We start from the raw sequence: 22071 nt of genomic DNA on the forward strand, positions 1-22071 counted from the left end.
CCATGTACTTTTTCTGACAGAATCTCAGTTATCGGCTGATTCAACTACTGCTCATCTCATTTGCCCAAATTATTCGCTGTATGATTCCTTTCGTCTGAAATGTGGTACCTGTGTGTGCATATGTCCGTTCCGATATTCCCTGTCGGAGACTTGGTAACTTGGAATCTCCTCTTTTCGATCGTCTCTGGCTTAAAATCTCTCTACTTAATTGCGTCAGATTCATCTGTTGTCTCTACTGTTCTTCCAACTCCACTAATCACTTGGAGCTCTTTGATTTCCTCTCTTTGCAACTTGACTTTCTCCAGTCCAACTTTCATAACAGTGAGGTAATTTTCCTTGGTGATTTTAATGTTCACAACTCCAGCTGGCTTCCGTTTTCTAGTCACACCTACCCAGCTGGTCAAGATGCTGAGGCTTTTGCAGTTACTAATGACCTTTCACAGATTGTTCATTTACCTACAAGAATACCGGACAATCTTAACCATACAGCCAACACGCTTGATCTTTATCTCACAAACAACCCTTCTAAGTACACGGTCGAAGTGACAGGTCCTTTAGGCACCTCAGATCACAACTTGGTGGTTGTCTCTTCTCCAATGGAGCCTTTATCTCATGGATATACCCAACCTCGTATTGTTTGGCATTACAAGAATGCGAAATGGGATGACCTGCGAGATTTATTTTCTTTGTTTCCTTGGTCAGATTACTGTTTCAAAACTTCTGATGTCAACGTCAGTGAAATTATTCTTGCTTGAATGGAATCCTTAATCCACACTCCACTTTAAAATCTTGTCCTTTATCTAAACCTTGGTTTTCCAATAAATGTGCTAAGGCTGTTCAAGAGAAAAACATTGCATATCGTAATTGGCTTGTTTCTCATTCTTCAGTTTCATTTTCTGCCTACACCAAAGCTCGCAACAATTGTAAAGCAGTTATTAATCAGTCCAAACTAGAGTTTGAACATGCTAAGAGTAGAAAACTTGCTTCTTGCCCTAATGGTAGCCGAGCATTCTGGTCTCTTGCTATTGGCTGCAACTTTTGCCCATCTCTGCTCCCACCTCTTTCCAAACCAGATGCTTCTGTTGTCATTTCAGCCAAGGATAAAGCTGACCTGCTAGCATCCCATTTTTCTTCCAACTCATGTATTAATAATCTTGGTAAAACACCTCCCACCATTCCCAACATGCTCCATTCAATGCCTCCTGTGGTCTTCCGTCAAAAGAATGTCAGAAGGATTTTGACGAATCTTGATGCTAAGAAAGCTCCAGATCCTGATGGTATTTCTCTACTTGTTCTCAAAACCTGTGCTCCTGAAGTTACTCCTTTTCTTTGCCGCCTTTTTCACTTTGTTATTCCAAAGGTGTTTTTCCTTCTGCTCAGAAATTTTCTCATATCTAGCCAATTCCTAAAAAGGGTGGCAAATTCCTCCCATCCAATTATCGTCCCATTGCAATTACTCCTCTTTCTAAAGTAATGTAGAAATCAATTAACCGCCAACTCTTAAACTACCTAGAAACCTTCCGTCTGATCAATGATCGCCAGTATGGATTCCGTCAGTGTCGATCCACTGGTGATATTCTGGCTTATGTTACCCATTTATGGACTAATTCAGTGGAAACATTCGGTGAAACACAGGTAGTTGCTCTTGACATCTCCAAGGCTTTCGATCGTGTTTGGCATAAAGGTCTTCTAAACAAGCTTCCATCTTATGGTTTGCCAACTGTTTTTTGTAATTGGTTATTCAGTTTTCTCTCTGATTGCTCACTGAGGGTGATGGTAGATGGCTCTCTGTATTCTAACTTCTCCACTATTGCGGTGTCCCTCAAGGCTTAGTTCTTTCCCCCACTCTTTTCTTCTTGTATATTAATGACCTTCTTCCATTGACTGGAAATCCTATCCATAGTTTTGCCGATGATAGCACATTGCATTCCACTTTTCCATTTTGAGAAACCGTGACCTGCCCAATCAGCTTCAACTTCTCAAAAATCTGCTACCAATTCCTTAAATGCCGATCTCCAGATAATTCTCCAGTGGGGCAATGACAACTTAGTTGATTTCAGTCCTTCTAAAATTCAGTCTTATCTTATATCCCGCAAAAAGGATTCTTCTGCTCCTATGATTATCTTTGGTGACACTCCGATTTCTAGGCAAAATGATATATCTCTTTTGGGGATTGCCCTGACTTCTAATCTCTCTTGGCACAAGCACATTATAAATATTGCTTCCTCTGCATCTAAAAAACTTGGTTTTCTCTTTTGCTCTTGGCGTTACTTTTCTTCCAAACAGCTGTTCGCTCTGTACAAATCGCAAATCCGCCCTAGCATGGAATATTGTTCCCACATCTGGGGTGATGCCCCCAAAACCTCTCTCAGGCTTATTGATTCCATTCAGAAGAGGGCAGATAGGTTAATTAATGATTCATCTCTAACAGAGTTTCTCCACTCGCTTTCTCGTAGACGTACTGTTTCTGCTGCATGCCTATTCTACAGATATTTCCATGGGCACTGTTCTTCTGAATTGGCTTCTATAATTCCCGCTCTCTCTTTCAAAACAATCCGAACATGTGCTGCCACTCGCCAACATCCATTTACTGTCCAACTTCAAACTTACAGAACCAACTTTTCATCTTCCTTGTTTATTCATTCAACTGCTGTTTTCTGAAACAACCTTACTTCATATGTAATTCCTGAAAATTACAATCTACAGAAGTTCATGTCCAATGTCAACAAATATCTTCTTTCGTCTTAACCTCCAACCCCAAGCATGGTACTAAGTACTATAGGTTCTAAAACCTCGTGTTTGGGGTTTACATAAAAAAAAAAAAGAAAAAAGAAAAAAATAATGGTGTTTGGCATGGATTCTCTAAGCTGTTTTAGGGCATTTTGGTCTAATTGCAACCATTCTTCCAACAAAATATTGCACAGCTATAATAAAGTTGAGGGAAGAGAACTTCATTGCCAAATAGTTCTCTCCAACATATCCCACAAATTCTTAATAGGATCAAGATCAGGTGAATGTGGGTGCCAGGGAAGATGGTGGAAATCGTTGTCATATTCTCCAAACCATTCCTGCATAATTCTGACACAATGTGCTGTTTCATTGCCATCCATAAAGTGGCCATTACTTTTGGGAATAAAGTGTAACATTTCAGGGTGCACTAGATCCAATACAAAATTCAGCTACTGCCTAGATGACATGCAGCCTTCCACCGGTATCAATGGACCCAGTCTGTGCCAACAAAACATTCCCCATGCTATGATATCACCTCCAGATGTGCTTGGTTTGTCTTAACAAGGTAAACAGGATTCATCACTTTGTGTGTGAGGTTCTCACCACACTGTCTGCCTACCTACCATCAGTGCAAAACAAAGTGTATTGTGATTCATCTGACCATGACTTTCTTTCATTGTTCCACTGTCAAATCATGATGTTCTGAGCACCACTGCAAGTGGATTTTTCTGTTTTTTTCTGAAACAAGTGACTTCTGAATAGGCAGGTGATTGCATGCCCAGTTTCTTCAATTCCCTGCACTTGATGTGGGTTGAAATACTGTTCTGGGCTTGGTTGAATTCGGATGTTATTTGGTGTACACTAGTTGTCCTATTTTTCCATAAAGCTTTGCTTTTTTGGAAAAATTTTGTGACGGCTTTGTTCTTCTCGAATATTGTTTTTCTGCCACATTTACGCTTTTTAGATGTAGAAGAATCGCTTGCTTTCAAATCGTTAAGAACCTTTGAGATGGATGCTTTTGAGAAACTAGTTATGTCTGTCATTTCTTGAATTGTGGCTCCTGCTAAATGTGCACCTGCAATAAGACCTTTTTTAAGTTTGGTAGATGACAGATTTTCTACATTGTGGCTGCAGATTACTGAAGTCAAAAAGCCTGTGTAGTCTTTGTACTCAGAGGCAACACTACATCATCATCATCCCTTTCTCTTCCAATCATTAATTTCCTTCTCGGCTAGACAGTAACTGAAGAAAAATAATAATACACATATGACATTAGTGTTTCCATTAATAATTTTACATTTTACTGGAGTAAAAAAGGGAAATTATTTTGCAGGAGTACTCCAGTAAACAGGTTGGCTAAGTATTAAAAAGGTGATTAAAGATAAGATATTAATGGGATATTTTTAATATTCATCTTATTGCATACCACACCAAAGAAAGATGATAGAATAATAGTGTCTTTGGGAAGTTGTATTAAACAATTTAGAAGGAATTAATCCTCACTCCATTTATAGTGTGATTTAACAACTTGCCTGCTAACCATAAATATGCTAATATGTTTTCAGTGGGGCACAGCTGAGCTAGGTGGAAAGAGGGATGAGTTTCCATTTCGTGAGGTGAGAATAGTCATCCCCAGAGAGGGAATGTAGGAATATTTTATAAAAATAAAATCGCAAATATTAGGGACGTAGAGAAAAATATTAATATATCAAATATAGGGATAAAAGTTTTAAAAAGAGCATAATTGCTAGCTAAACTTTCAGATTTTCACCCTTGGATTTCTTGATGTTTTGCTGGTGTGTAAAAGTTAAAGAACAAATGAAAAAACCTAAAAACCTTGTTAAGTTAATATTCATTTTAATGTATCTGAATCATTATTATTATTAGCCTTATGGTGCAAGGAAGCCTGAGAGAGAGAGAGAGAGAGAGAGAGAGAGAGAGAGAGAGAGAGAGAGAGAGAGAGAGAGAGAGAGAGAGAGAGAGAGAGAGAGAAGTAAAGGAGTCACGAAGAATGATGATATCCAGCTTAGGACCCTGAGTGTGCCAAGCCCATACTCACCAGACATGAGCCCCTGAGGTTAAAATTACACTGTACCCTGAGCTGGGTGTGATTTGTTCGACAGTTTGGAAGTTTGGTATAGCATCAAGATCTTCAGAAAATTGTTTTGCTTCTTGTTGAAGTTTCTCGTAGCATCAGAAACACAATTCGAAATAAAAGTTTGTAAATTTTTTTATGGATGTCAAAGATACAGCCCTGTTTGCACTAATATTTTAATGCATTTCACTTACCGGTTTGATATGATTTAATACATCATGCCATGGTGCCAGTGAACTCAAAAATTGAAATCCTTTAGCTTAGTTCACGATTTTTTGCATCACATCTGTTTTCGTAACGAATGGGCATGGTGTACTGGGGTCCATGGTTATGAAAAATATATACAATGATAACCCAGTTTAATGTAATACAATAAAATATACAATAGCAGAAGCTTTCAAGACTAACGAGTCTCTTTTTCAACTGATAATTTGATTTAAATACAACGGATAAGTGCAATGAGCTGAGAGTGAGGCACGTTATTCATTTCCTATTGTTGCACGGATGTGTGCTGTTTTACTCCAGCATTTATCCAGCGTTAAAATGGTTGTCTTTAGGATGGGGTGCAGACGTGTGCCTTTGCAGCGGTTCATGGCCTTTGGATTGTTTAATATATTAAGTGACTCTAGCCATAGGCGGTGGCGAAAGTGTCGTGAGTGGTCTACTATTTCGAAGTCGCGTTTGGGATTAAAATCGTGGTTGGTGGCCCAAAAATGTTCCACGACTGCGGACTGATCAGTTTCGGCAAGCTGGATTGCTCTGTCATGCTCCGTAAGGCGATCTTGAAGACGTCTTGGTGTCTCTCCTATGTAGCAGCTGTCACAGTGTATACAGTCTTGGGTGGGATGTGAGTTCTTGTGCCTGTAATAGGCACCTGTTTAGCACATGGGATGGATAACCACATTTGGTTAGGTCTGTCTTCACACGGGAAATCTCGTTACGTCTAATTGCATCAGTGCTGGAATGGCTCCAGCCCTGGAGAATAGGGTGCAGGTAGTGCTGTTGGGATGACTGGGTGCGTGGCCGGATCTGTAGTTAGCAAATTGTCTGCACCACATAGGTTTGCAATATACCGAAGTCTCTAGACGTGGGCCTATGCGATGCACTAAGACATCCAGGAACGGGAGTGTGTCATTGACCTCTAACTCTATCGTAAACTGGATGAAATTATACGTAACGAGATTTCCTGTGTGAAAGCGGACCTAACCAAATGTGGTTATCCATCCCATGTGCTAAACAGGTGCCTATTATAGGCACAAGAACTCGCATCCCACCCAAGACCACCGAACCAAGACGGTATACCGTCCGCCTACATTCCCTATTATCCAGGCGTGTCAGGATGGATCTCAAAAATCCTCAGAAATTACAACATCGAATGCATACAGTTACCCTGCAGAAACCTACATTCACTTGTCTCCAGTGTGAAGACCCCTGTCACACCTCTCTTACGCAGCAATGTAATATATCGCATCACCTGTAGAGGCTGTGACAGCTGCTACATAGGAGAGACATCAAGACATCTTCAAGATCGCCTTACGGAGCATGACACAGCAATCCAGCTTGCCGAAACTGACCAGTCCGCAGTCGTGGAACATTTTTGGGCCACCAACCACGATTTTAATCCCAAACGCGACTTCGAAATAGTAGACCACTCACGACACTTTCGCCACCGCCTATGGCTAGAGTCACTTAATATATTAAACAATCCAAAGGCCATGAACCGCTGCAAAGGCACACATCTGCACCCCATCCTAGAGACAACCATTTTAACGCTGGAGTAAAACAGCGCACGTCCGTGCAACAACAATAGGAAATGAATAACGTGCCTCACTCTCAGCTCATTGCACTTATCCGTTGTATTTAAATCAAATTATCAGTTGAAAAAGAGACTTGTTAGTTTTAAAAGCTTCTGCTATTGTATATTTTATTGTATTATATTAAACTGGGCTATCATTGTATATATTTTTCACATCTGTTTTCTTTAGGCATCGTTTCATTACTATACAGTTCATATAGAGAATCAGATTTCTCTTAATTTTGAGTGTGAAAGAAGCAATTTAGCAAACATAAAAAAATGATTTTTGAGTTTATTTCACTTCATCACTTGCAGTAAAACAACAGAGATAGACAAATGGTTTTCTTCATTTTGTATTCCCTATCTGATCCCTCGGTGACTTTTGTGTTGTGTACATAAAATTGTAACTACAGGACAGCATTGATGGTAACCTAAATAATATAAAACATTATTATATTATGTAAAACCCCAGGGGCTCACATGTGGTGAGTATGGGCTTGGCACACCCAGGGTCCTGAGCTGGATATCATCATTCTTCTCTTTCTTTTTTTGGCTGGTGCAGTATAAGCCTCAGGCTTCCTTACACCATATAGCTAATAATAATAATAATAATAATAATAATAAAAGGAGGTACTTATCAAGAACAGAAAATTTGCTTTGTCAACACCACACAAATTGAAAACTACAGACGCAGTTACGGTCAGCGTTGCTGGCCCATATGATTTGCACATGTCAGCGTCAAGCTCAGTGCAGAGCAACATATCATATGTTACAATTTACGTATGTTCCTGTGAATAGATATAGGGTGCTATTTCGCTATACAATTCAGTGATAGTTTGTTCCTATAAAACTGTTATATTAGGGCCACCCATTGTTTCTAATATATACCCATATATGTATTTTGTCTGTAAATTGCACGTGTTCTCTGGTCGATTTGCCTGTTTTGCTGAACAAAAAAAACCTCAGTTTCTGGGGGGGGGGGGGGGCTTGCTATCTATGCCTAAGACTGACTAACTCAGCCACAGAGTGAAAAAAAGCCCATTAAAGTTCCTACGCATCATTGACGGGATTCAAACTCGGGCCTTTTCTACCCGGTGTGGGGAGGATGGTGATGATACCACTGTGCTACCTGCACAGATTTATGTTCCTATAATGCAGGGATGGCCAGCTTAATTTGTGATGCGATCTACTTTGTCTTCAAAATGTGCGGCGATCTACCATCTCAAGAATTTCATTGCACATGGTTAAAAAAGTTAATCAACACAAATTGAAAAATGTTGTTTATAAATTTTAAAATTAAATACAATTCAGAATTCTTATAATGTGAAGTTTGTCTCTTCATGTCATCTGCCAAGCTTTCGAAATCGGGGATATACTGTGATAAGGCCACCAATAAAGAATCTTCTTTATGCAAGTCTGCAAGAGCAGAGCGATTCTTTGTTTGTTTCAAATGTGAAAAGGCCAGTTCACATAGATATGCAGAACCAAAACAGGAATTTAAAAGTTCACTCCATTTTTTTCACATTTGGGTACTTTTCTCAGCAAACATTTTCAAAAGTCTTTTTCTGATGATCTGACTTTTGGGAAGATATCATTTCACAATGTAATAATTTCATTTACAAGTAATATTTTTCTCCATGTGAAAAATTTTAGCGTTGTTTTTTTTTGCAATTTGTTTCTTATCTAAGTCAACATATTTAATATCAACTTAGATACGAAACAAATTGATAAGAAATATATTGAACTGTCTTCAATTGTTTTAAAATCACTGAATCTGGTTTCAAAATCGCCCACAACTTTCTCAATTTCAGAAACATATTTCTCACTATTAAATTCAAAAACGGGATATTTTTGCAAATGATCTTGCTAATTTGCAAAATGATCGTGTTTTTTTTTTTTTTTTGTTTTTCCTTTGAGATTCTTAGCCATTGCCAAAAATTGATATTTATATGCAGAAATACTACTAATCATGTTACACACTTTTTTCCCTTGTAATTTCATTCAGCAAATTTCGAAATAAACAGATTATTGTTTATTTGTTTTATAAAACAGATTTTTATTTGTTTTATAAAACATTTTTATTTATATAATTAATAAATTATATAATATAATAAAACTTTATTTATTAAACAAATAAATAAAATTATACACAAAGACCAGGCAAATTTCATTATGGAAGTTTAGTTATGCATATGAGTTTATAAGTGACATGATAATCCATGGAAACATTCTCATAGCAGATGTGACTCATGCTGAGAATGGAGATGTTAATTAGTGCTGGTGTTATCAATTTCCATCCTTACATTAGGACTGATCCAAGCACAGTGAAGTTTTTCGGATAGTGCCCTATGACTGTCAGCCCTTATGCGTTGAGGACCTGATTAGCCATTTCACCCAAATTGTACTTTCTTTCTGGTGGTATTAATCCTCTTGAAGAGCTCTGTGAGGACATGCATTCTCACCTATTAAAAGCAAGTTCTAACCAGTTTATTTATTCAGTTCATTGCATTTTTTACAAATCACTCCTGAGCAGCCCGCAAGCCATAAGGGTGCAAAAAGAGTACTTACAAAAAAATAATTATAGTAATGTATACAATGAGAGTATTGATATGCAGAAATATTTACAATTATTTGATATTTACATAAATATAAGGAATTGGATAAAGTGAAAATACACAATTGGTTCTTTCTTACAAGACATCCCCAAGGAGTTTAGGTGTGGCTCACTCAAGGTTGCAATAAAGTAAAGGTTCTCCCAGATTGCTTTTTCTGTCTTATTTTGAACAGGTCAATTTCAAATTCATTAAAATATTTTAAGGTGTATGCTGAAAACATATTGTTCAGGCAGGAAAGGTTGTATAGTTTCATTCTTAAAAGAAACTGAGAATTCTCTCTTATTCTGTAATGGGATTTAGGACCTGTAACAATTTCAGATGGGAACGTCAACTCTTCTGGTCAATAACTTCGATAGAGTGACGATATTTGTTTCTAGGATGAGGAACTTCAAAGGTTTCATGTTGAGATTTGTGTTTAATGTAGTTTAGCCATTTTAAAAATCCAATATCCAATGGCAAATATTTTTTTGTTTTGGCATGCTGATGCAGAGGATCAGATCTCTGAAGTATAAAGAGGGATGGGTGCAAGACATCTTGTAATATATTGGCATATTAGGGATACATTGTTGATATCTTGTTAATTCCTGCTGGATTACCCAAAATGCCACATACGTTTTGTTTCTAGTTTGGCAGAAATGATCCTGGAATGTGAGGTTCTCATCCCCGGTATGGTTTAGGTCTGTGTAGGATCAATTGTTCCTGCAAAAGGGTGATATAAGGGCCTGGAATCACATAGCTGCTTTATCACCATGAGAGCTCCGTATGGGAACACTAAGAGATCTGTATAACCATTGGCAGTGATTCTAGTCCACACCAGTAAACCACTACCTCAAAGCATATTGCTTTTTGTGATATTGATGGAATGGAATCTGGTTTTGCATTCTCTCCATATGAAAGTGTATCAAGAATGCAATTGAAGGCTATCTGAACTCATCAGGAAAGAGCACCATGGTCTGTTGCTCATTAATCCAGTTGACATGCTGTTGCCGCCATTTGAAATTGGATTTCTTGTGTATAGGGGATATAAACAACAAATAAGCAAACAGGCTTTTCCATTTTTCTCTGAAATAAGTGGCTTCCGAATAGGCAAGGCATGCAACTGCCAATGCCCAATTTCTTCAATTCTATGGGTTGAAATAGGGTAGTTCTGGTCTTGGTTGAATTCAGCTGTTATTTTTTGCACATCATATACCCTGTTTTTCTATACAGTCCTTTATCATATTCTCCCATGGAAGAACTGCTTGCATTCCAGTCATTAAAATCCTTTGAGATTTTAATGACTGGAATGCTTTTGAGAAACCAGTTATGTCTTTCATTTCTTGAATTGTCACTCCTGCTAAAGACCTTTTCAAAATCTGATAGATCATGCATTTTCCCCATTCCAGTTTCAGATTACTGTAGTCGAACAGCCTGTGCACTCTTTATACTCAACAAGGCAATGCATAACCTCTCATCACAGTTTTCTTTGCATCTATTTGCATTTCTTTTGTCTGTGCTGTCTTAATGCAAAGGTTTGTATTTTTCTGGGCAGCATGTATAAATTCTATGTATTATATGGTCAGTGTATGTCTTTGGATGAAAAACTCAATATTTTGGGGGGGGGGGGGGGGCAAGATTTATACAATAATTTTCTGAATACTAAATTTGCTAAGGAGCAAAAATAGTCTACAATTTTGCCTTTTGTGTGATAGAGTACTTGAACAGAGGCATTTGTTGTGCACCGTTGTCAATTTTTTGAAAAAAAAAAAAACAATCCTACTAATTAGCATTAGTAGAGGCACATGACACAAAAAAGCAAGCTTATACAGCATCAGCCAAAAAAAAAAAAAACCTTCCCATTTCACTGATCCATTCATTCCAAATGTTTGTCTATTTCTGCCTTGAATTTATTTAAACTATCAACTTCCACAACAACAGATGGAAGTTTGTTCCAGCAATCAACTACCCGCTGGCTAAAGGCAAACTTCTGCACATCTATTCTACAACTGTCTTTCCTCAGTTTGAATGGTAACTTTGATTGAAGATTAGCGTGGTTTTGCTATTGCATGGTCAGGAATTTACTTCCAAAATTTTATATTGCGCGTCGAGTTTTGCAACCTGTGCGATTTGTGTTTACAAAGCTTCAAAAGTAGGAACGAAGAGCAGATTTTGAAATTTATTTATGTTTGTTACATGATTGAAGATTTCACTGAAGGGAAAACAGTGTAAAATCCCACAGAATTCCAGCTATCAGTATTATCATAAATTCAATAAGATCGAGTTTATAACAGGTTGCACTAACAGAAAAGCCCAATAAACCTGAAAGGGCAAATTGTTTTTATTGTTTTATGGTTGTGACCTCCAGAAATGTGCTTTAGAGAAATCTTACAAAGGCATTCAAAACTGATCCTTATAACCAAACATAGCAAGGTGTTGTTTGTCAGTTTATTTTTGAAACAACTTCCTCATTCGGGATCCCTTCATCAGTTCTCCTACGTTAGCTGTTTAAACAGAATCTTTTTCTGGTTCGCGCAATGTAAAGTGTTTTAATCAGTGAGCATTGCTTTTGCTGATTTAATATTTCTTTTCTGTATAGCGTGTGTGTTTAATTAGTGCCTAAAATGAGGAAAGCAACAACAAAAAAAAATTTTTTAATTTAGAAGAAAAATTAAAAATTGTTAAGGAGTTAGAAAATGGCGAAAAGGTTGTGACATTGGCCAAGAAATCCAGCATAAATTAATCTAACATTCGACAAATTAGGAAATAATGGTGAGAAAATTAAAATTTCAGTTATCTGTTCCACATCATTGGCTGCAAAAAGCACTACAAAAGTGAAAAATCCATTAATAGAGAAAAGTGAAAAATTACTTTGTTTCTGGATTGGAGATCTTATTTTTAATCGCTTACAAGAAAAAGCCTGTCCATCAAATGTAGACAATGCAGGGCAGTAAGGGTTGGTTTGAAAATTTTAAAAAACATAATTCTTTACAATCTAAAATTAATGGGCGAAGCAGCCAGTACAGATACAGAAGCTGCTTCTTTGTATCCGAAAACTTTAAAGGATGCTGTTGTGACTGACGGCTATCTAGCAAGTCAAGTATTTAATGCTGATGAGACTGGCTTATTTTGGAAGTGTATTCGAATCCGAATGTTCATTTCAAAAGAGAAAACTGCCACGGGTTTCAAAACTGCAAAAGATAGGTTAACGCTTATGTAGCAATGCAGAGGGTGACTAAGTGTAAACTGTTTTTAATTTATACATCAGACAATCCTTGTGCTTTTAAAGGAATATCAAAAAGCTCCTTACCAGTTCATTGGAAGTCAAGGAAAAAATCCTGGATGAGAGCTAAAATCTTTGAGGATTGGTTTTTAAATTATTTTTGCGTTGAAACAAAAAGATATTGCCTGAAGAAGAACATAGCATTCAAAATCTTGCTCATCCTTGACAATGTGCCCAGTCATCCTGCATATTTGTCTGATCTGCACCCAAACGTGAAAGTTACCTTTCTTCCAGTGTATATAAGTTTAATTCAGCCAATGGACCAAAGTGTTATAGCTTCCTTTAAACTTTATTACTTAAGATCTTTTTTACAATTGGTAGAAGCTACTGATGGAATAGGCAGTCTTTCAATTCGAGATTATTGGTGGAATTATAACATTCTTAATGCTGTAAAAAATATTGAGTTTGCATGGGGTGAAGTTAAGATCCCAACAATAAATGCAGTGTGAAAAAAGCTATGACCACAAAGCTGCACTGAAGAAGCCACAGTTGAAATGCTGGAGGCAGTTAAGATTGTGAGAATTGGCAAGTCCTAGAATATCATTAGAGAACAATTACCAGTGGATGATATTTTTTCACAATGTGAAGAAGAAGATAACAAAAATGATAAAAAAGAAGCTGCACACAAAATTTTGACCACTAAAAGACTGAGTTTTTAAGACTTGCAAATCAGCTTAGCCAAGAAGCTTTTGGATATGGATCCTAATTTGGAGAGGAGTTTAAATTTTTGCAGAACTTTATCATTAGATTTAGTTCCTTATGAAGAAATTTATAGAGAAAAACAGCATAGTGTGCTTCTAAGCAAATAATTTTAATTATTTTCAAGAGGTGCCAGATACTGTCTGCAAGTTTATCACAGGAAAACAGCGATGAAGAAGCAATGAATTTAGATTAAAAATCTAGAGGTATTAGCAAGATTAATTTTATAGACATGTTTCTAAATTTTTTTTTTTTTCTTCTTCTTCTTACCAAATGAAAACAATTTTTTTTTTTTTTTTTTTTTTTCAATTTAATTTTTTTTGCACTTTTTTTTTTTTGTTTTTTGTGTTCAGGTATAGAATCCTCATTATGTGATATAAACTGTGTTTTGGACTGCGTGGTGTTTTCCCAGAATGTAACCCTCCCGTGCAAATCGGGGGATGGCTGTATTGTATATTTTATGAGTCTTAAATAAAGATGTGCGGGTATTTTTCATTTCTCTGAGACCAATAAGTTTCATTGAAATGAGCAATATCACATAATATAGAAATCCCAGGAGTTATTTTTAACTTGGAAAGGATTAAAATGGTTCAGGACAACAACAAAAAAAAAAAAAAGTTGGGAGGGCAAGTGGTAATCAGATTATTCATTTTTAATTTACTATGCAGTCTGAGTAGGTGGCTAGGAAGGCACTTTGTGGTCCTATCTGTGAGTTATAGGACCCACAAATAGGAAAAGCGATATCATTGTCCCTCTCTGTATTGGGTTCAGATTTGAAGGTTACACCTGTAGACAGTTTTTAGTTACCTAAAATCTGTAAACCTGTTTAGTTTTATTTAAAATATACCTTTAATACTTACTTATATTCATAATTTTTTTATATCTGTTTATATATTTTTATCTTTACACCATAAACACCTTTAGACATAGTGACCTATGATTATATGTTGTTGAATGATACTACTAATGTTGCCCTTGATTGAGGATTAAAAACATCAAATATTAATGAATATTAATATACACAAATATCTGACAGATTTCATGCCTTGCCTCATGTATATTCCTTTTATATAACCTAGTTTTGGCACATTGTAGCCTTACTTGTTGATGGGCTGAGAAAACCCAAATCAAACTCAAACCTAAAGAAAGACAGATCTAGAAAGAAAGTTCAAAGGAAGGCACTAGATTGGTAAGAGCTTCTAATTGGTGTCCATACAAGTAGCAGCTTAGGATATGCAGACTGCAAAGCTTGGTAACAAGACATCGTGTTTGGTGTGGGGACCAGATTAAGGTATATAAAGCCCCAAAGGAGATCAGTAAAATGAACAGAATGTGTATTTTCACTGATAGGAGAAACAAGAACTGGGATCACAAATATAAAATCTTAGGGATAACAGAAGGCTGGATCTCTCAAAGTTTTTACTTTGAGCAGTGTGTTATAGATCACTGGAATAAATTATCTGCCATGGTGGCCAAGGCAGAGTCACTTTTTTTTCTAGTTTTTTTTTTTTTTTTTTTTCCAGATACAAATAAAGAGTGCTTCCTTGAATCATAACTATTTTAATACTAACTGCCATAGAGCTGGTTGAGGAACTTCTATACTATGACAGCCTCAACTACAGATTATTTAACAAGTTGAGAACTGTGAAGAACCAAAGAAAGAAAGCTTTATGGTAAGTCACTAAATACTGTCCAGATTAAATCTGTAGCACCATCTATATATATAGTGTCCTGAATTACAATGAAACATCTCACAGACACAGCTCTTGTGCATAGAGTTTGGCGGAGTTATATATTCACTTAGGCTATATATTTCATGTCTATGCTGACTGGCCTACAATACACACAGCTAATATTAATATACACGCCATACACTGATGCTTCATGACCTTGATTACTTTGACTCTTACTTGAAGTGACTCATGGTTGTCTGGTGAGAACTTTCCTAGATAGTTTCATTATCTCTCATTTTATTATGGTGGAAGAGTGAGTAAATCAGAAATCTCTAGTATGCAGTAAATACTGGCAGATTATTATGATTTACTACCTAAAATAATTTGCTGTAGTTGTTGAAGGATTATGGGAAGATTGTTAATTTTTACCATATTATTCTGAATCGTATTTAATATATCCTTAATGAAATCTTTTTTTATTATTATATTAGATTTCTTACATATATTTTGTTTGTGATTGTAGGGCTCCATGTTAAGAAACCCCGGCAGAAAGGTCTTCTAAATACATTACTATGTTGTTTTGGAAGAAATTCTAGAGACCAAAATACTGTCTGCTATAAACAAGATGCAAATGTTTTACACTTCGTAGATTTAACAAGAAAGGTAAGCTTTCTGGATGGATTTCAAAAATTTAAAAAAAAACATTTTATAACTATAATGAACTTTAACTTGTGAGGGGGGGGGGTTGCAAGAGGGACGTTACTATTAACAAAGACAAAATAAGAGGAAGCGAGGGTTATTTGGTGTTCAGTCTTAGAAACGTACTAGTCATCTGATTTCATCAAGGTATCTGTCCAACCTTCCTTGAATTTACATAAGTTCTGTAGTTTTACCTAATTAGGTGGAAAGTAATCGAAACATTTAATAACATTTTGCTGAAAGAAAATCTTTTCTTATATTCAGTGTACAGTATCTTATGTTCAGTATCCTCCCAAATTTAAATATGTCCTCTAGTTTGTGCTTCCATAAAAGAAAGAAAAAAATCCTCATTATTTATGTAGACCTCTCAAAACCTTAAATACTTTGATCAGGTTCCCATGCAGACATCTGATTGTGAGACTTTGTAATCCACAAAAACTGATGTCTCTGTCTCTATAGGAATATATTTTTTTCCCTAATAACTGACCTTTGGCTTTTCTGCACCTTTTCCGGCTGATTTACATCACTTCCTGAAATGACATTTTCAAACCTGTATACAGTATTTAAGAGTAACCTAGCCAATATTTTATATAATGGCACAATGAACTTTTTCTAACAATTTCTGTACACCATAGATAAAACACTTTGTACTGTCCTGGCAGCATGTTTGCGCTGTTGACAGAATCTAGTTGTTGGATTGTACAGTAGCTTTTAATTTTTCATCATCATCTATCTTATGTTTGTTGCCCAAGTAATAAAATAATCTGGGTCAGCTAGTAGTTGTAAACATAATATTTTTAATAAATCCAAGGTTAAATTTGAAAAGCACAAAAGTAGAAAACTTGCGTAAACTACCATTTGGGTAGTTGTACTTCCTGGGCCCATGCCAAAACCATTACAATAGATTCAACTTGCATCCATTTTTACTTACACCTAAATGAAAGACCAACTCTGGCCCTATATGGAACATTATTTAATTTTGCATATTGAATGGAAATTAATTGAAATTTATTGAAAACTGTGCCGTGATCAGTAAATTAATTTATTTTCTAGTATAGATAACAATTATAGTTAAACTCAAAAAAAACAGAACTTATATTGATTCAAACATATAACAAACATTGTTTAACAATAAAAAATTTTGAATATTTCCCTACTATAACTTGTGTACAATGGAGAATGTGATGAAACAACTTTTTCTTAGGTAGTAGTAAGCAGAGACAATTACTTCAGAGCACTTACTGATTCACTTGTAATTTTTATAGTCCCGTTGTCTATAGACTGAATAAACTAGCAATCATTTGCCCAGCCTTGTTATATTAACTGAGGGGCAAACTTGAGTAATTTCTCACATTAGTTCAAACTTTATTAAGATTTTTAACATTTGTACAAATCTTCATTTAAGCTTAAAATGATATATGTAGATAGAGCTGGTGAAAATATTAAAAATGTTATTAATTCATTTTTTTGACTGATTACATAAATTTTTTCTACTGTTATTTGAGTAATGGAACTTGGGAATGAGTAAGAAATTGATTGAACCTATATATATATCTATAATAAACTTTAATATTTGTAAAAGAAGTTTACCTCAGTATGATACGTAGAACACTTCCGTATGATACTCTCCAGAAATTAAAACGAATATTAACATTACTGTAAAAATTAGATTTAAACATTGAAAACAATTACAGAAGTGTTCTGCGTATAATATTGAGGTAAACTTCTCTTATTCTTTTGCAAATATTGAAATCAACATAGAATGTATTGAGCATCACAGCTCTTGTTTATACTATCTAATAAATACTATCTGGTTTATACTATCTAATAAACTTTAATTTATTCATTCACTTTCTCTGCAAAAAAAAAAACATTATCTTTGTGACTAGAAACAAAATAATTAAAATTAATAGCATCATGAGAGTTTGTTTTTAGTATAGATTTATTAAGTATAATTTCTTTTATTTTAAAATGCATCAAAATTTAGATAAGTGCTAATTTTTAGTTAAACATATTGAAAACACCTGGACATTGCTTGCAGAGCACTAATTAAAATGTTGGATTACCCTCTCCAAAACAAATATAATTTGTGTGTTTTACTGCATTCAATTTTTATTGAATGAGTAAAGAATCGTTCTCTTTCCACTGAAGACTGAGGGCCAATTATTTTACCTTAAGATCCTCATAATCGAAATTTAACAGTAAAGCATACAAATGTTTACACAAAAAATGATGGGTACATGAAAAAAGCTAGCAACAAATGGCAGCCGTGTGTCTGATGGTAATAAAACATGCTAAATTTATCGATCTCCCATTCTCTTATGAATTAACTAGAAAATAATCAGTTCATAAAGTTTATCCAAAACCACAACCTAGAGAGCCACTGTTTGATTGGAGCCTGGTCAAACATAAAATGTGGCAGTATGCTGAGTGTCAAAAAACAGCATCATCCAATAGACTTGAATTGATTTCTTAGTAGAAGAAAAATACTATGGTAGCTGAATGGTCATCATGCACAAGCACAAAAAGTAGTAATTCTCTTTAGCTTCTTCTGACTCCATGTGGTCTGTATCATGGTCTAAACATTTTTTTTTTTTTTTTTTTCAATTTTATTAAGAAGTTGATGCATTGAGTTTCCTTATTATGAAGAACATTAAATACGTTACCTTGACTATAAAATTTCTTGATATATTAAAAACTATTTTTATCATTCTCTCATAAATATTTGTGTTTTATTTGTTGCAAGTCTGACCGTACAATGAAGTATGGAAGAACAGAAGAGATTTAAAGTAGCCAACCTTTGGGTTTGCTACTTTAAACATGAAATTGCAAGATCAGACCATCTTCAAATTTTTGATTAAAGAAAGAAATGGACCAAAAATTATTTGTGAATGCACGAAAGCTCTCTCTCTCTCTCTTGAATACTAGATAAAATTTCAGCCTAAGCCGTATACGTGAAATCAAGAATTTATAGATGAATTCCCCCCCCCCAACACACACACTCAGGATAACTAAAGAAAGTAACAATTCCAGAAATGCGAAAAAAAATGTAAGACCTGGTTGTGTATGGGGGGGGGCGGGTTGGAAAGACATTAAAGTGTCTAAGATTGCCAGAGAATGTAATTTGATCATTTGAACTTGAGAATGAATGAGAATGAACTTGATCATTTCTTACTTGGTGCTAATAATTTTCGCACATCTTCAGAAACAGTAGGATTCAAATTTGCGAGGAAAATTTACTCATGCATGATGCAGATCCACGAGAGTTTATTTCAAGAATTTTAACTGGTGATGAAATGGTGATTCATTACTGGAATTTGGAAATAAAGAGATAGTGGATCCATGAGTAAAAAAATTGGAGAACTGGAAGCATGATATGAATGAAGAACAGGAAATGGTGCCAGAGTTTATAGTGAAGAAAGCTGCAAAGATACTGGGAGTTATAGGAAAGAAGGGGGGATGAAGAAACTGTGGTGGAATCAAGAAGAAGAAAAAAAAAAAAAAGTCTTCAACGAAAAAACATTGAAATACAGGAAGGATAAGGTGCAGAATAAAGAGAATAATGAAAAAGAAAGTTGCAAAATTAAGGCATGCACTAGTAATACAAGTGCATGCACAAATTCATACACGCTATTCGCTCTAACTTTATTCCTGACATAAACTAATACATGTCATCGAATAGGCGCCTCCGTAGCCAGGTGGGCAGGAGCAGCAGTGCGTAGCACACGCTTCTTGATTAGACTAGGGTTCGAACCCATGACCACCAAATACGGAGGATGCAGAAAAGTCAGGGAATGACCACCGCATATCCCCGGAGCAATATGGCCTTAGTTGCTAATGCTCCTAAAAACCAAATAACAACATGTCATCAAATAAAGCACTCATTGGTTAACTTGCCAGATTATCAGTATATGTTTTAGCAGCTGACCAATCAGAACATTACTTAATGATATATATTTGTTTATTCAGGATTGAAGTTAGAATGAACAGCATATAGTAATTACCAAAGCATCAAATTACTAGCCAGGCCCTAAAGATCTATTAAAGAATAATTGACAAGTGGATTAGAAGGAAGAGTATTGTGGTAGAAAATCAGTTCGGAATTATCATGAGAATAGAGTTATAGTAAATGCAGAGAGAAACAAAGGATTCACACATGTCATTCCTGGACCGAGAAAAGCCATATGGAGTCCCACGACAGAGGTAATAATAGAAAAGGGACTTCCATAGAAATATGTTAATGGTAATGGGCATGTAAACAAGGATGACACCTATTGAGCAATCCCATTGCTTTAATATCATAGTTGAAATATACCAGGGATCAGTGCCAGGCCCTTACCTGTTCATTTTTATGTTACATGAAGGAACCAAAGTAGTGCAGGAAGATATTGCCTTCTGCATATACTTAGTAGTATATGCTGAAGGAAGTCTTGGTGAAAATTGTATGAATATGAAGAATTAGAAGAAGAGTGAATGGATGGAGGATGATTACATTAAATAAGAAATTTAAGGTAAATGTAATTAAGACAGGAGTATGTGGAGTGGAATAGGCTGAAGGAGAGCTGGATGAGCAGGAGAAACAGAATGAATGAATGAATCAATCTCAGTAGTTAGCAGAGAAATAATTAGTACTAGCATTGGTAAAATTATGTAAGAAAGCAAAGCTTTTATAGCACCAGCAGAAAAAAGAAAAGAAAACTTTTGACCCACTTCATTTGCCCAAATTTCCACAACCGTTCTGCAACTGAGAAATGGAAATTTTTATTGGTGGATTTGAATATATAAATTTTTGTCTCAGTTAAAATCAAAAGTTCTAAATACTTATGATTGGTGATAGAGTGAAGAAAGGGTAGAGGAAAAATGTCAGCCAGAATAGCAGCAAGGTGGATGTTGACAGAAGTGACTGGATGTTTTTTGACAAAGTACCAGTGGGACTGTAAGGAAGGTATAAAAGTGACAAGTCTGGTGATGTATGGGAGTGAGGCTTGATGTTAAAGCACCATGTACAAAAAAATGCAGGCGCCTCCGTAGCCAGGTGGGAAGGAGCAGCAGTGCGTAGCACACGCTTCTTGATTAGACCGGGGTTCGAGCCCGTCACCACCAAATACGGAGGATGCGGAAAGGTCAGGAAATGACCACCGCATATCTCGGAGCAATATGGCCTTAGTTGCTAATGCTCCTAAAAACCAAATAACAACAACAAAAAAATGCATGCCCCAGAAATGAGAATTAGAGAAAGAAACCATGTAGAATAAAAGCTAAGGATGAAGGAGGTTTCATAAACTCAGCTTTTCACTCAATTTTTCCTTCAGTAAATTGAAAATTAACCTAATATAATATTTGTTTTTTAGTAGTATAGTATACAGATGTTTAGCATTTGTTCTAAGATACTGTATCACAATTTTTTTTTTTTTGTATTAAAAATTCTTATGGATTTTTATTACGAAAAAGTTGTATTTGTAAAATTTTTAGAATGAATAATTTCTTTAATCTGCTATTTTCCCATACTTTTGTAGATCATAATGTGTATCATGTTTTTTCTTAGTAAAATTGAAATTGCTAGTAGGCTCAAATTTACTTAATATTTCAGTTATACATGAAAATACAGAAAACATTATAGCAAAATAATTTTCTCTTTTTTTTCTGCAAACATTGAGATTTCATGTTAATTCTTGATATTAACATTTTGTTCTTAGTTTGAGGGGAAACCACTCCTGCCTCAGGTACAACATCAGGATGTGCACAGGATATGCCTAGTTGTTGATTTAGATGAAACTTTAGTTCACAGTTCTTTTAAGGTAAGCTAAATGTATATATTTATGCATATTCAAGTTGGTTATGATTCAGAAATTTAATTCATTCAGATAGTCTAGGCATTGACCTAGACCATATGCCTAGACTATCTGAGTTGTGTGCGTGTGCGCGCGCGCGCACATGAACTTGCATCAGAGTCAATAAAGCAGGTATAAGACTAATTTTTCTTATTAGTAGCAGATTTGACTGAGTACGAAGTGAGAATTAAGTATATCCAGTATCTTGTCTAAGTATATCCAGTATCTTGTCAAGTTCTGCTGTGTTGAATGTTTCTCGAAACAGACAAATACTCATGGGGCATCCCCACTTCTATTTTATTGTAAATCAAATAAACCTGTTAAGTAATAGTGTTAATACAAATGGTGATATTTTCTATGCATGCAAAATAAAAATATTTCTAACTTTCTCCATAAGGAATGTAAAAATTAAATGTTAAGAGATTTCAAGACGTTGACAAGATGATTAACTAAAATTGGTCTCTTTAAGCTTCAGAAGATGGGATTTTGGGAGCAAAGCAGCTCCCAAAATATCAGATCATCCCTTCCCATTTTTACTTTCTGTGTAATGACTTTAATCCACAAATAATTGCATTAATGTTCATCTCTATGCAGTTTTGTGTGCTCTTCTTTTTAGATATTTATTCATCCGCATAACCTATTAAGTATCTTGTTCCACTTGGATAATGAAAATAG

General features: G+C 35.5%; 1 protein-coding gene across 1 annotated transcript in view; it reads left to right on the top strand.

The window, feature by feature from the left end:
* Window positions 1–22071, top strand: part of LOC150075846 (carboxy-terminal domain RNA polymerase II polypeptide A small phosphatase 1-like) — an 82652-nt gene that overhangs the window by 20274 nt on the left and 40307 nt on the right. The window contains exons 2-3 of the mRNA XM_090388163.1: window positions 15390–15529; window positions 21262–21363. Of these exons, the coding sequence (XP_090244289.1) occupies window positions 15390–15529; window positions 21262–21363 (242 nt within the window). The remainder of the gene's footprint in view (window positions 1–15389; window positions 15530–21261; window positions 21364–22071) is intronic.

This window comes from Mastigoproctus giganteus, chromosome 13 (assembly GCF_048544385.1).
Source record: "Mastigoproctus giganteus isolate SK-2022 chromosome 13, ASM4854438v1, whole genome shotgun sequence".
Taxonomy (NCBI): Eukaryota; Metazoa; Arthropoda; class Arachnida; order Uropygi; family Thelyphonidae; genus Mastigoproctus; species Mastigoproctus giganteus.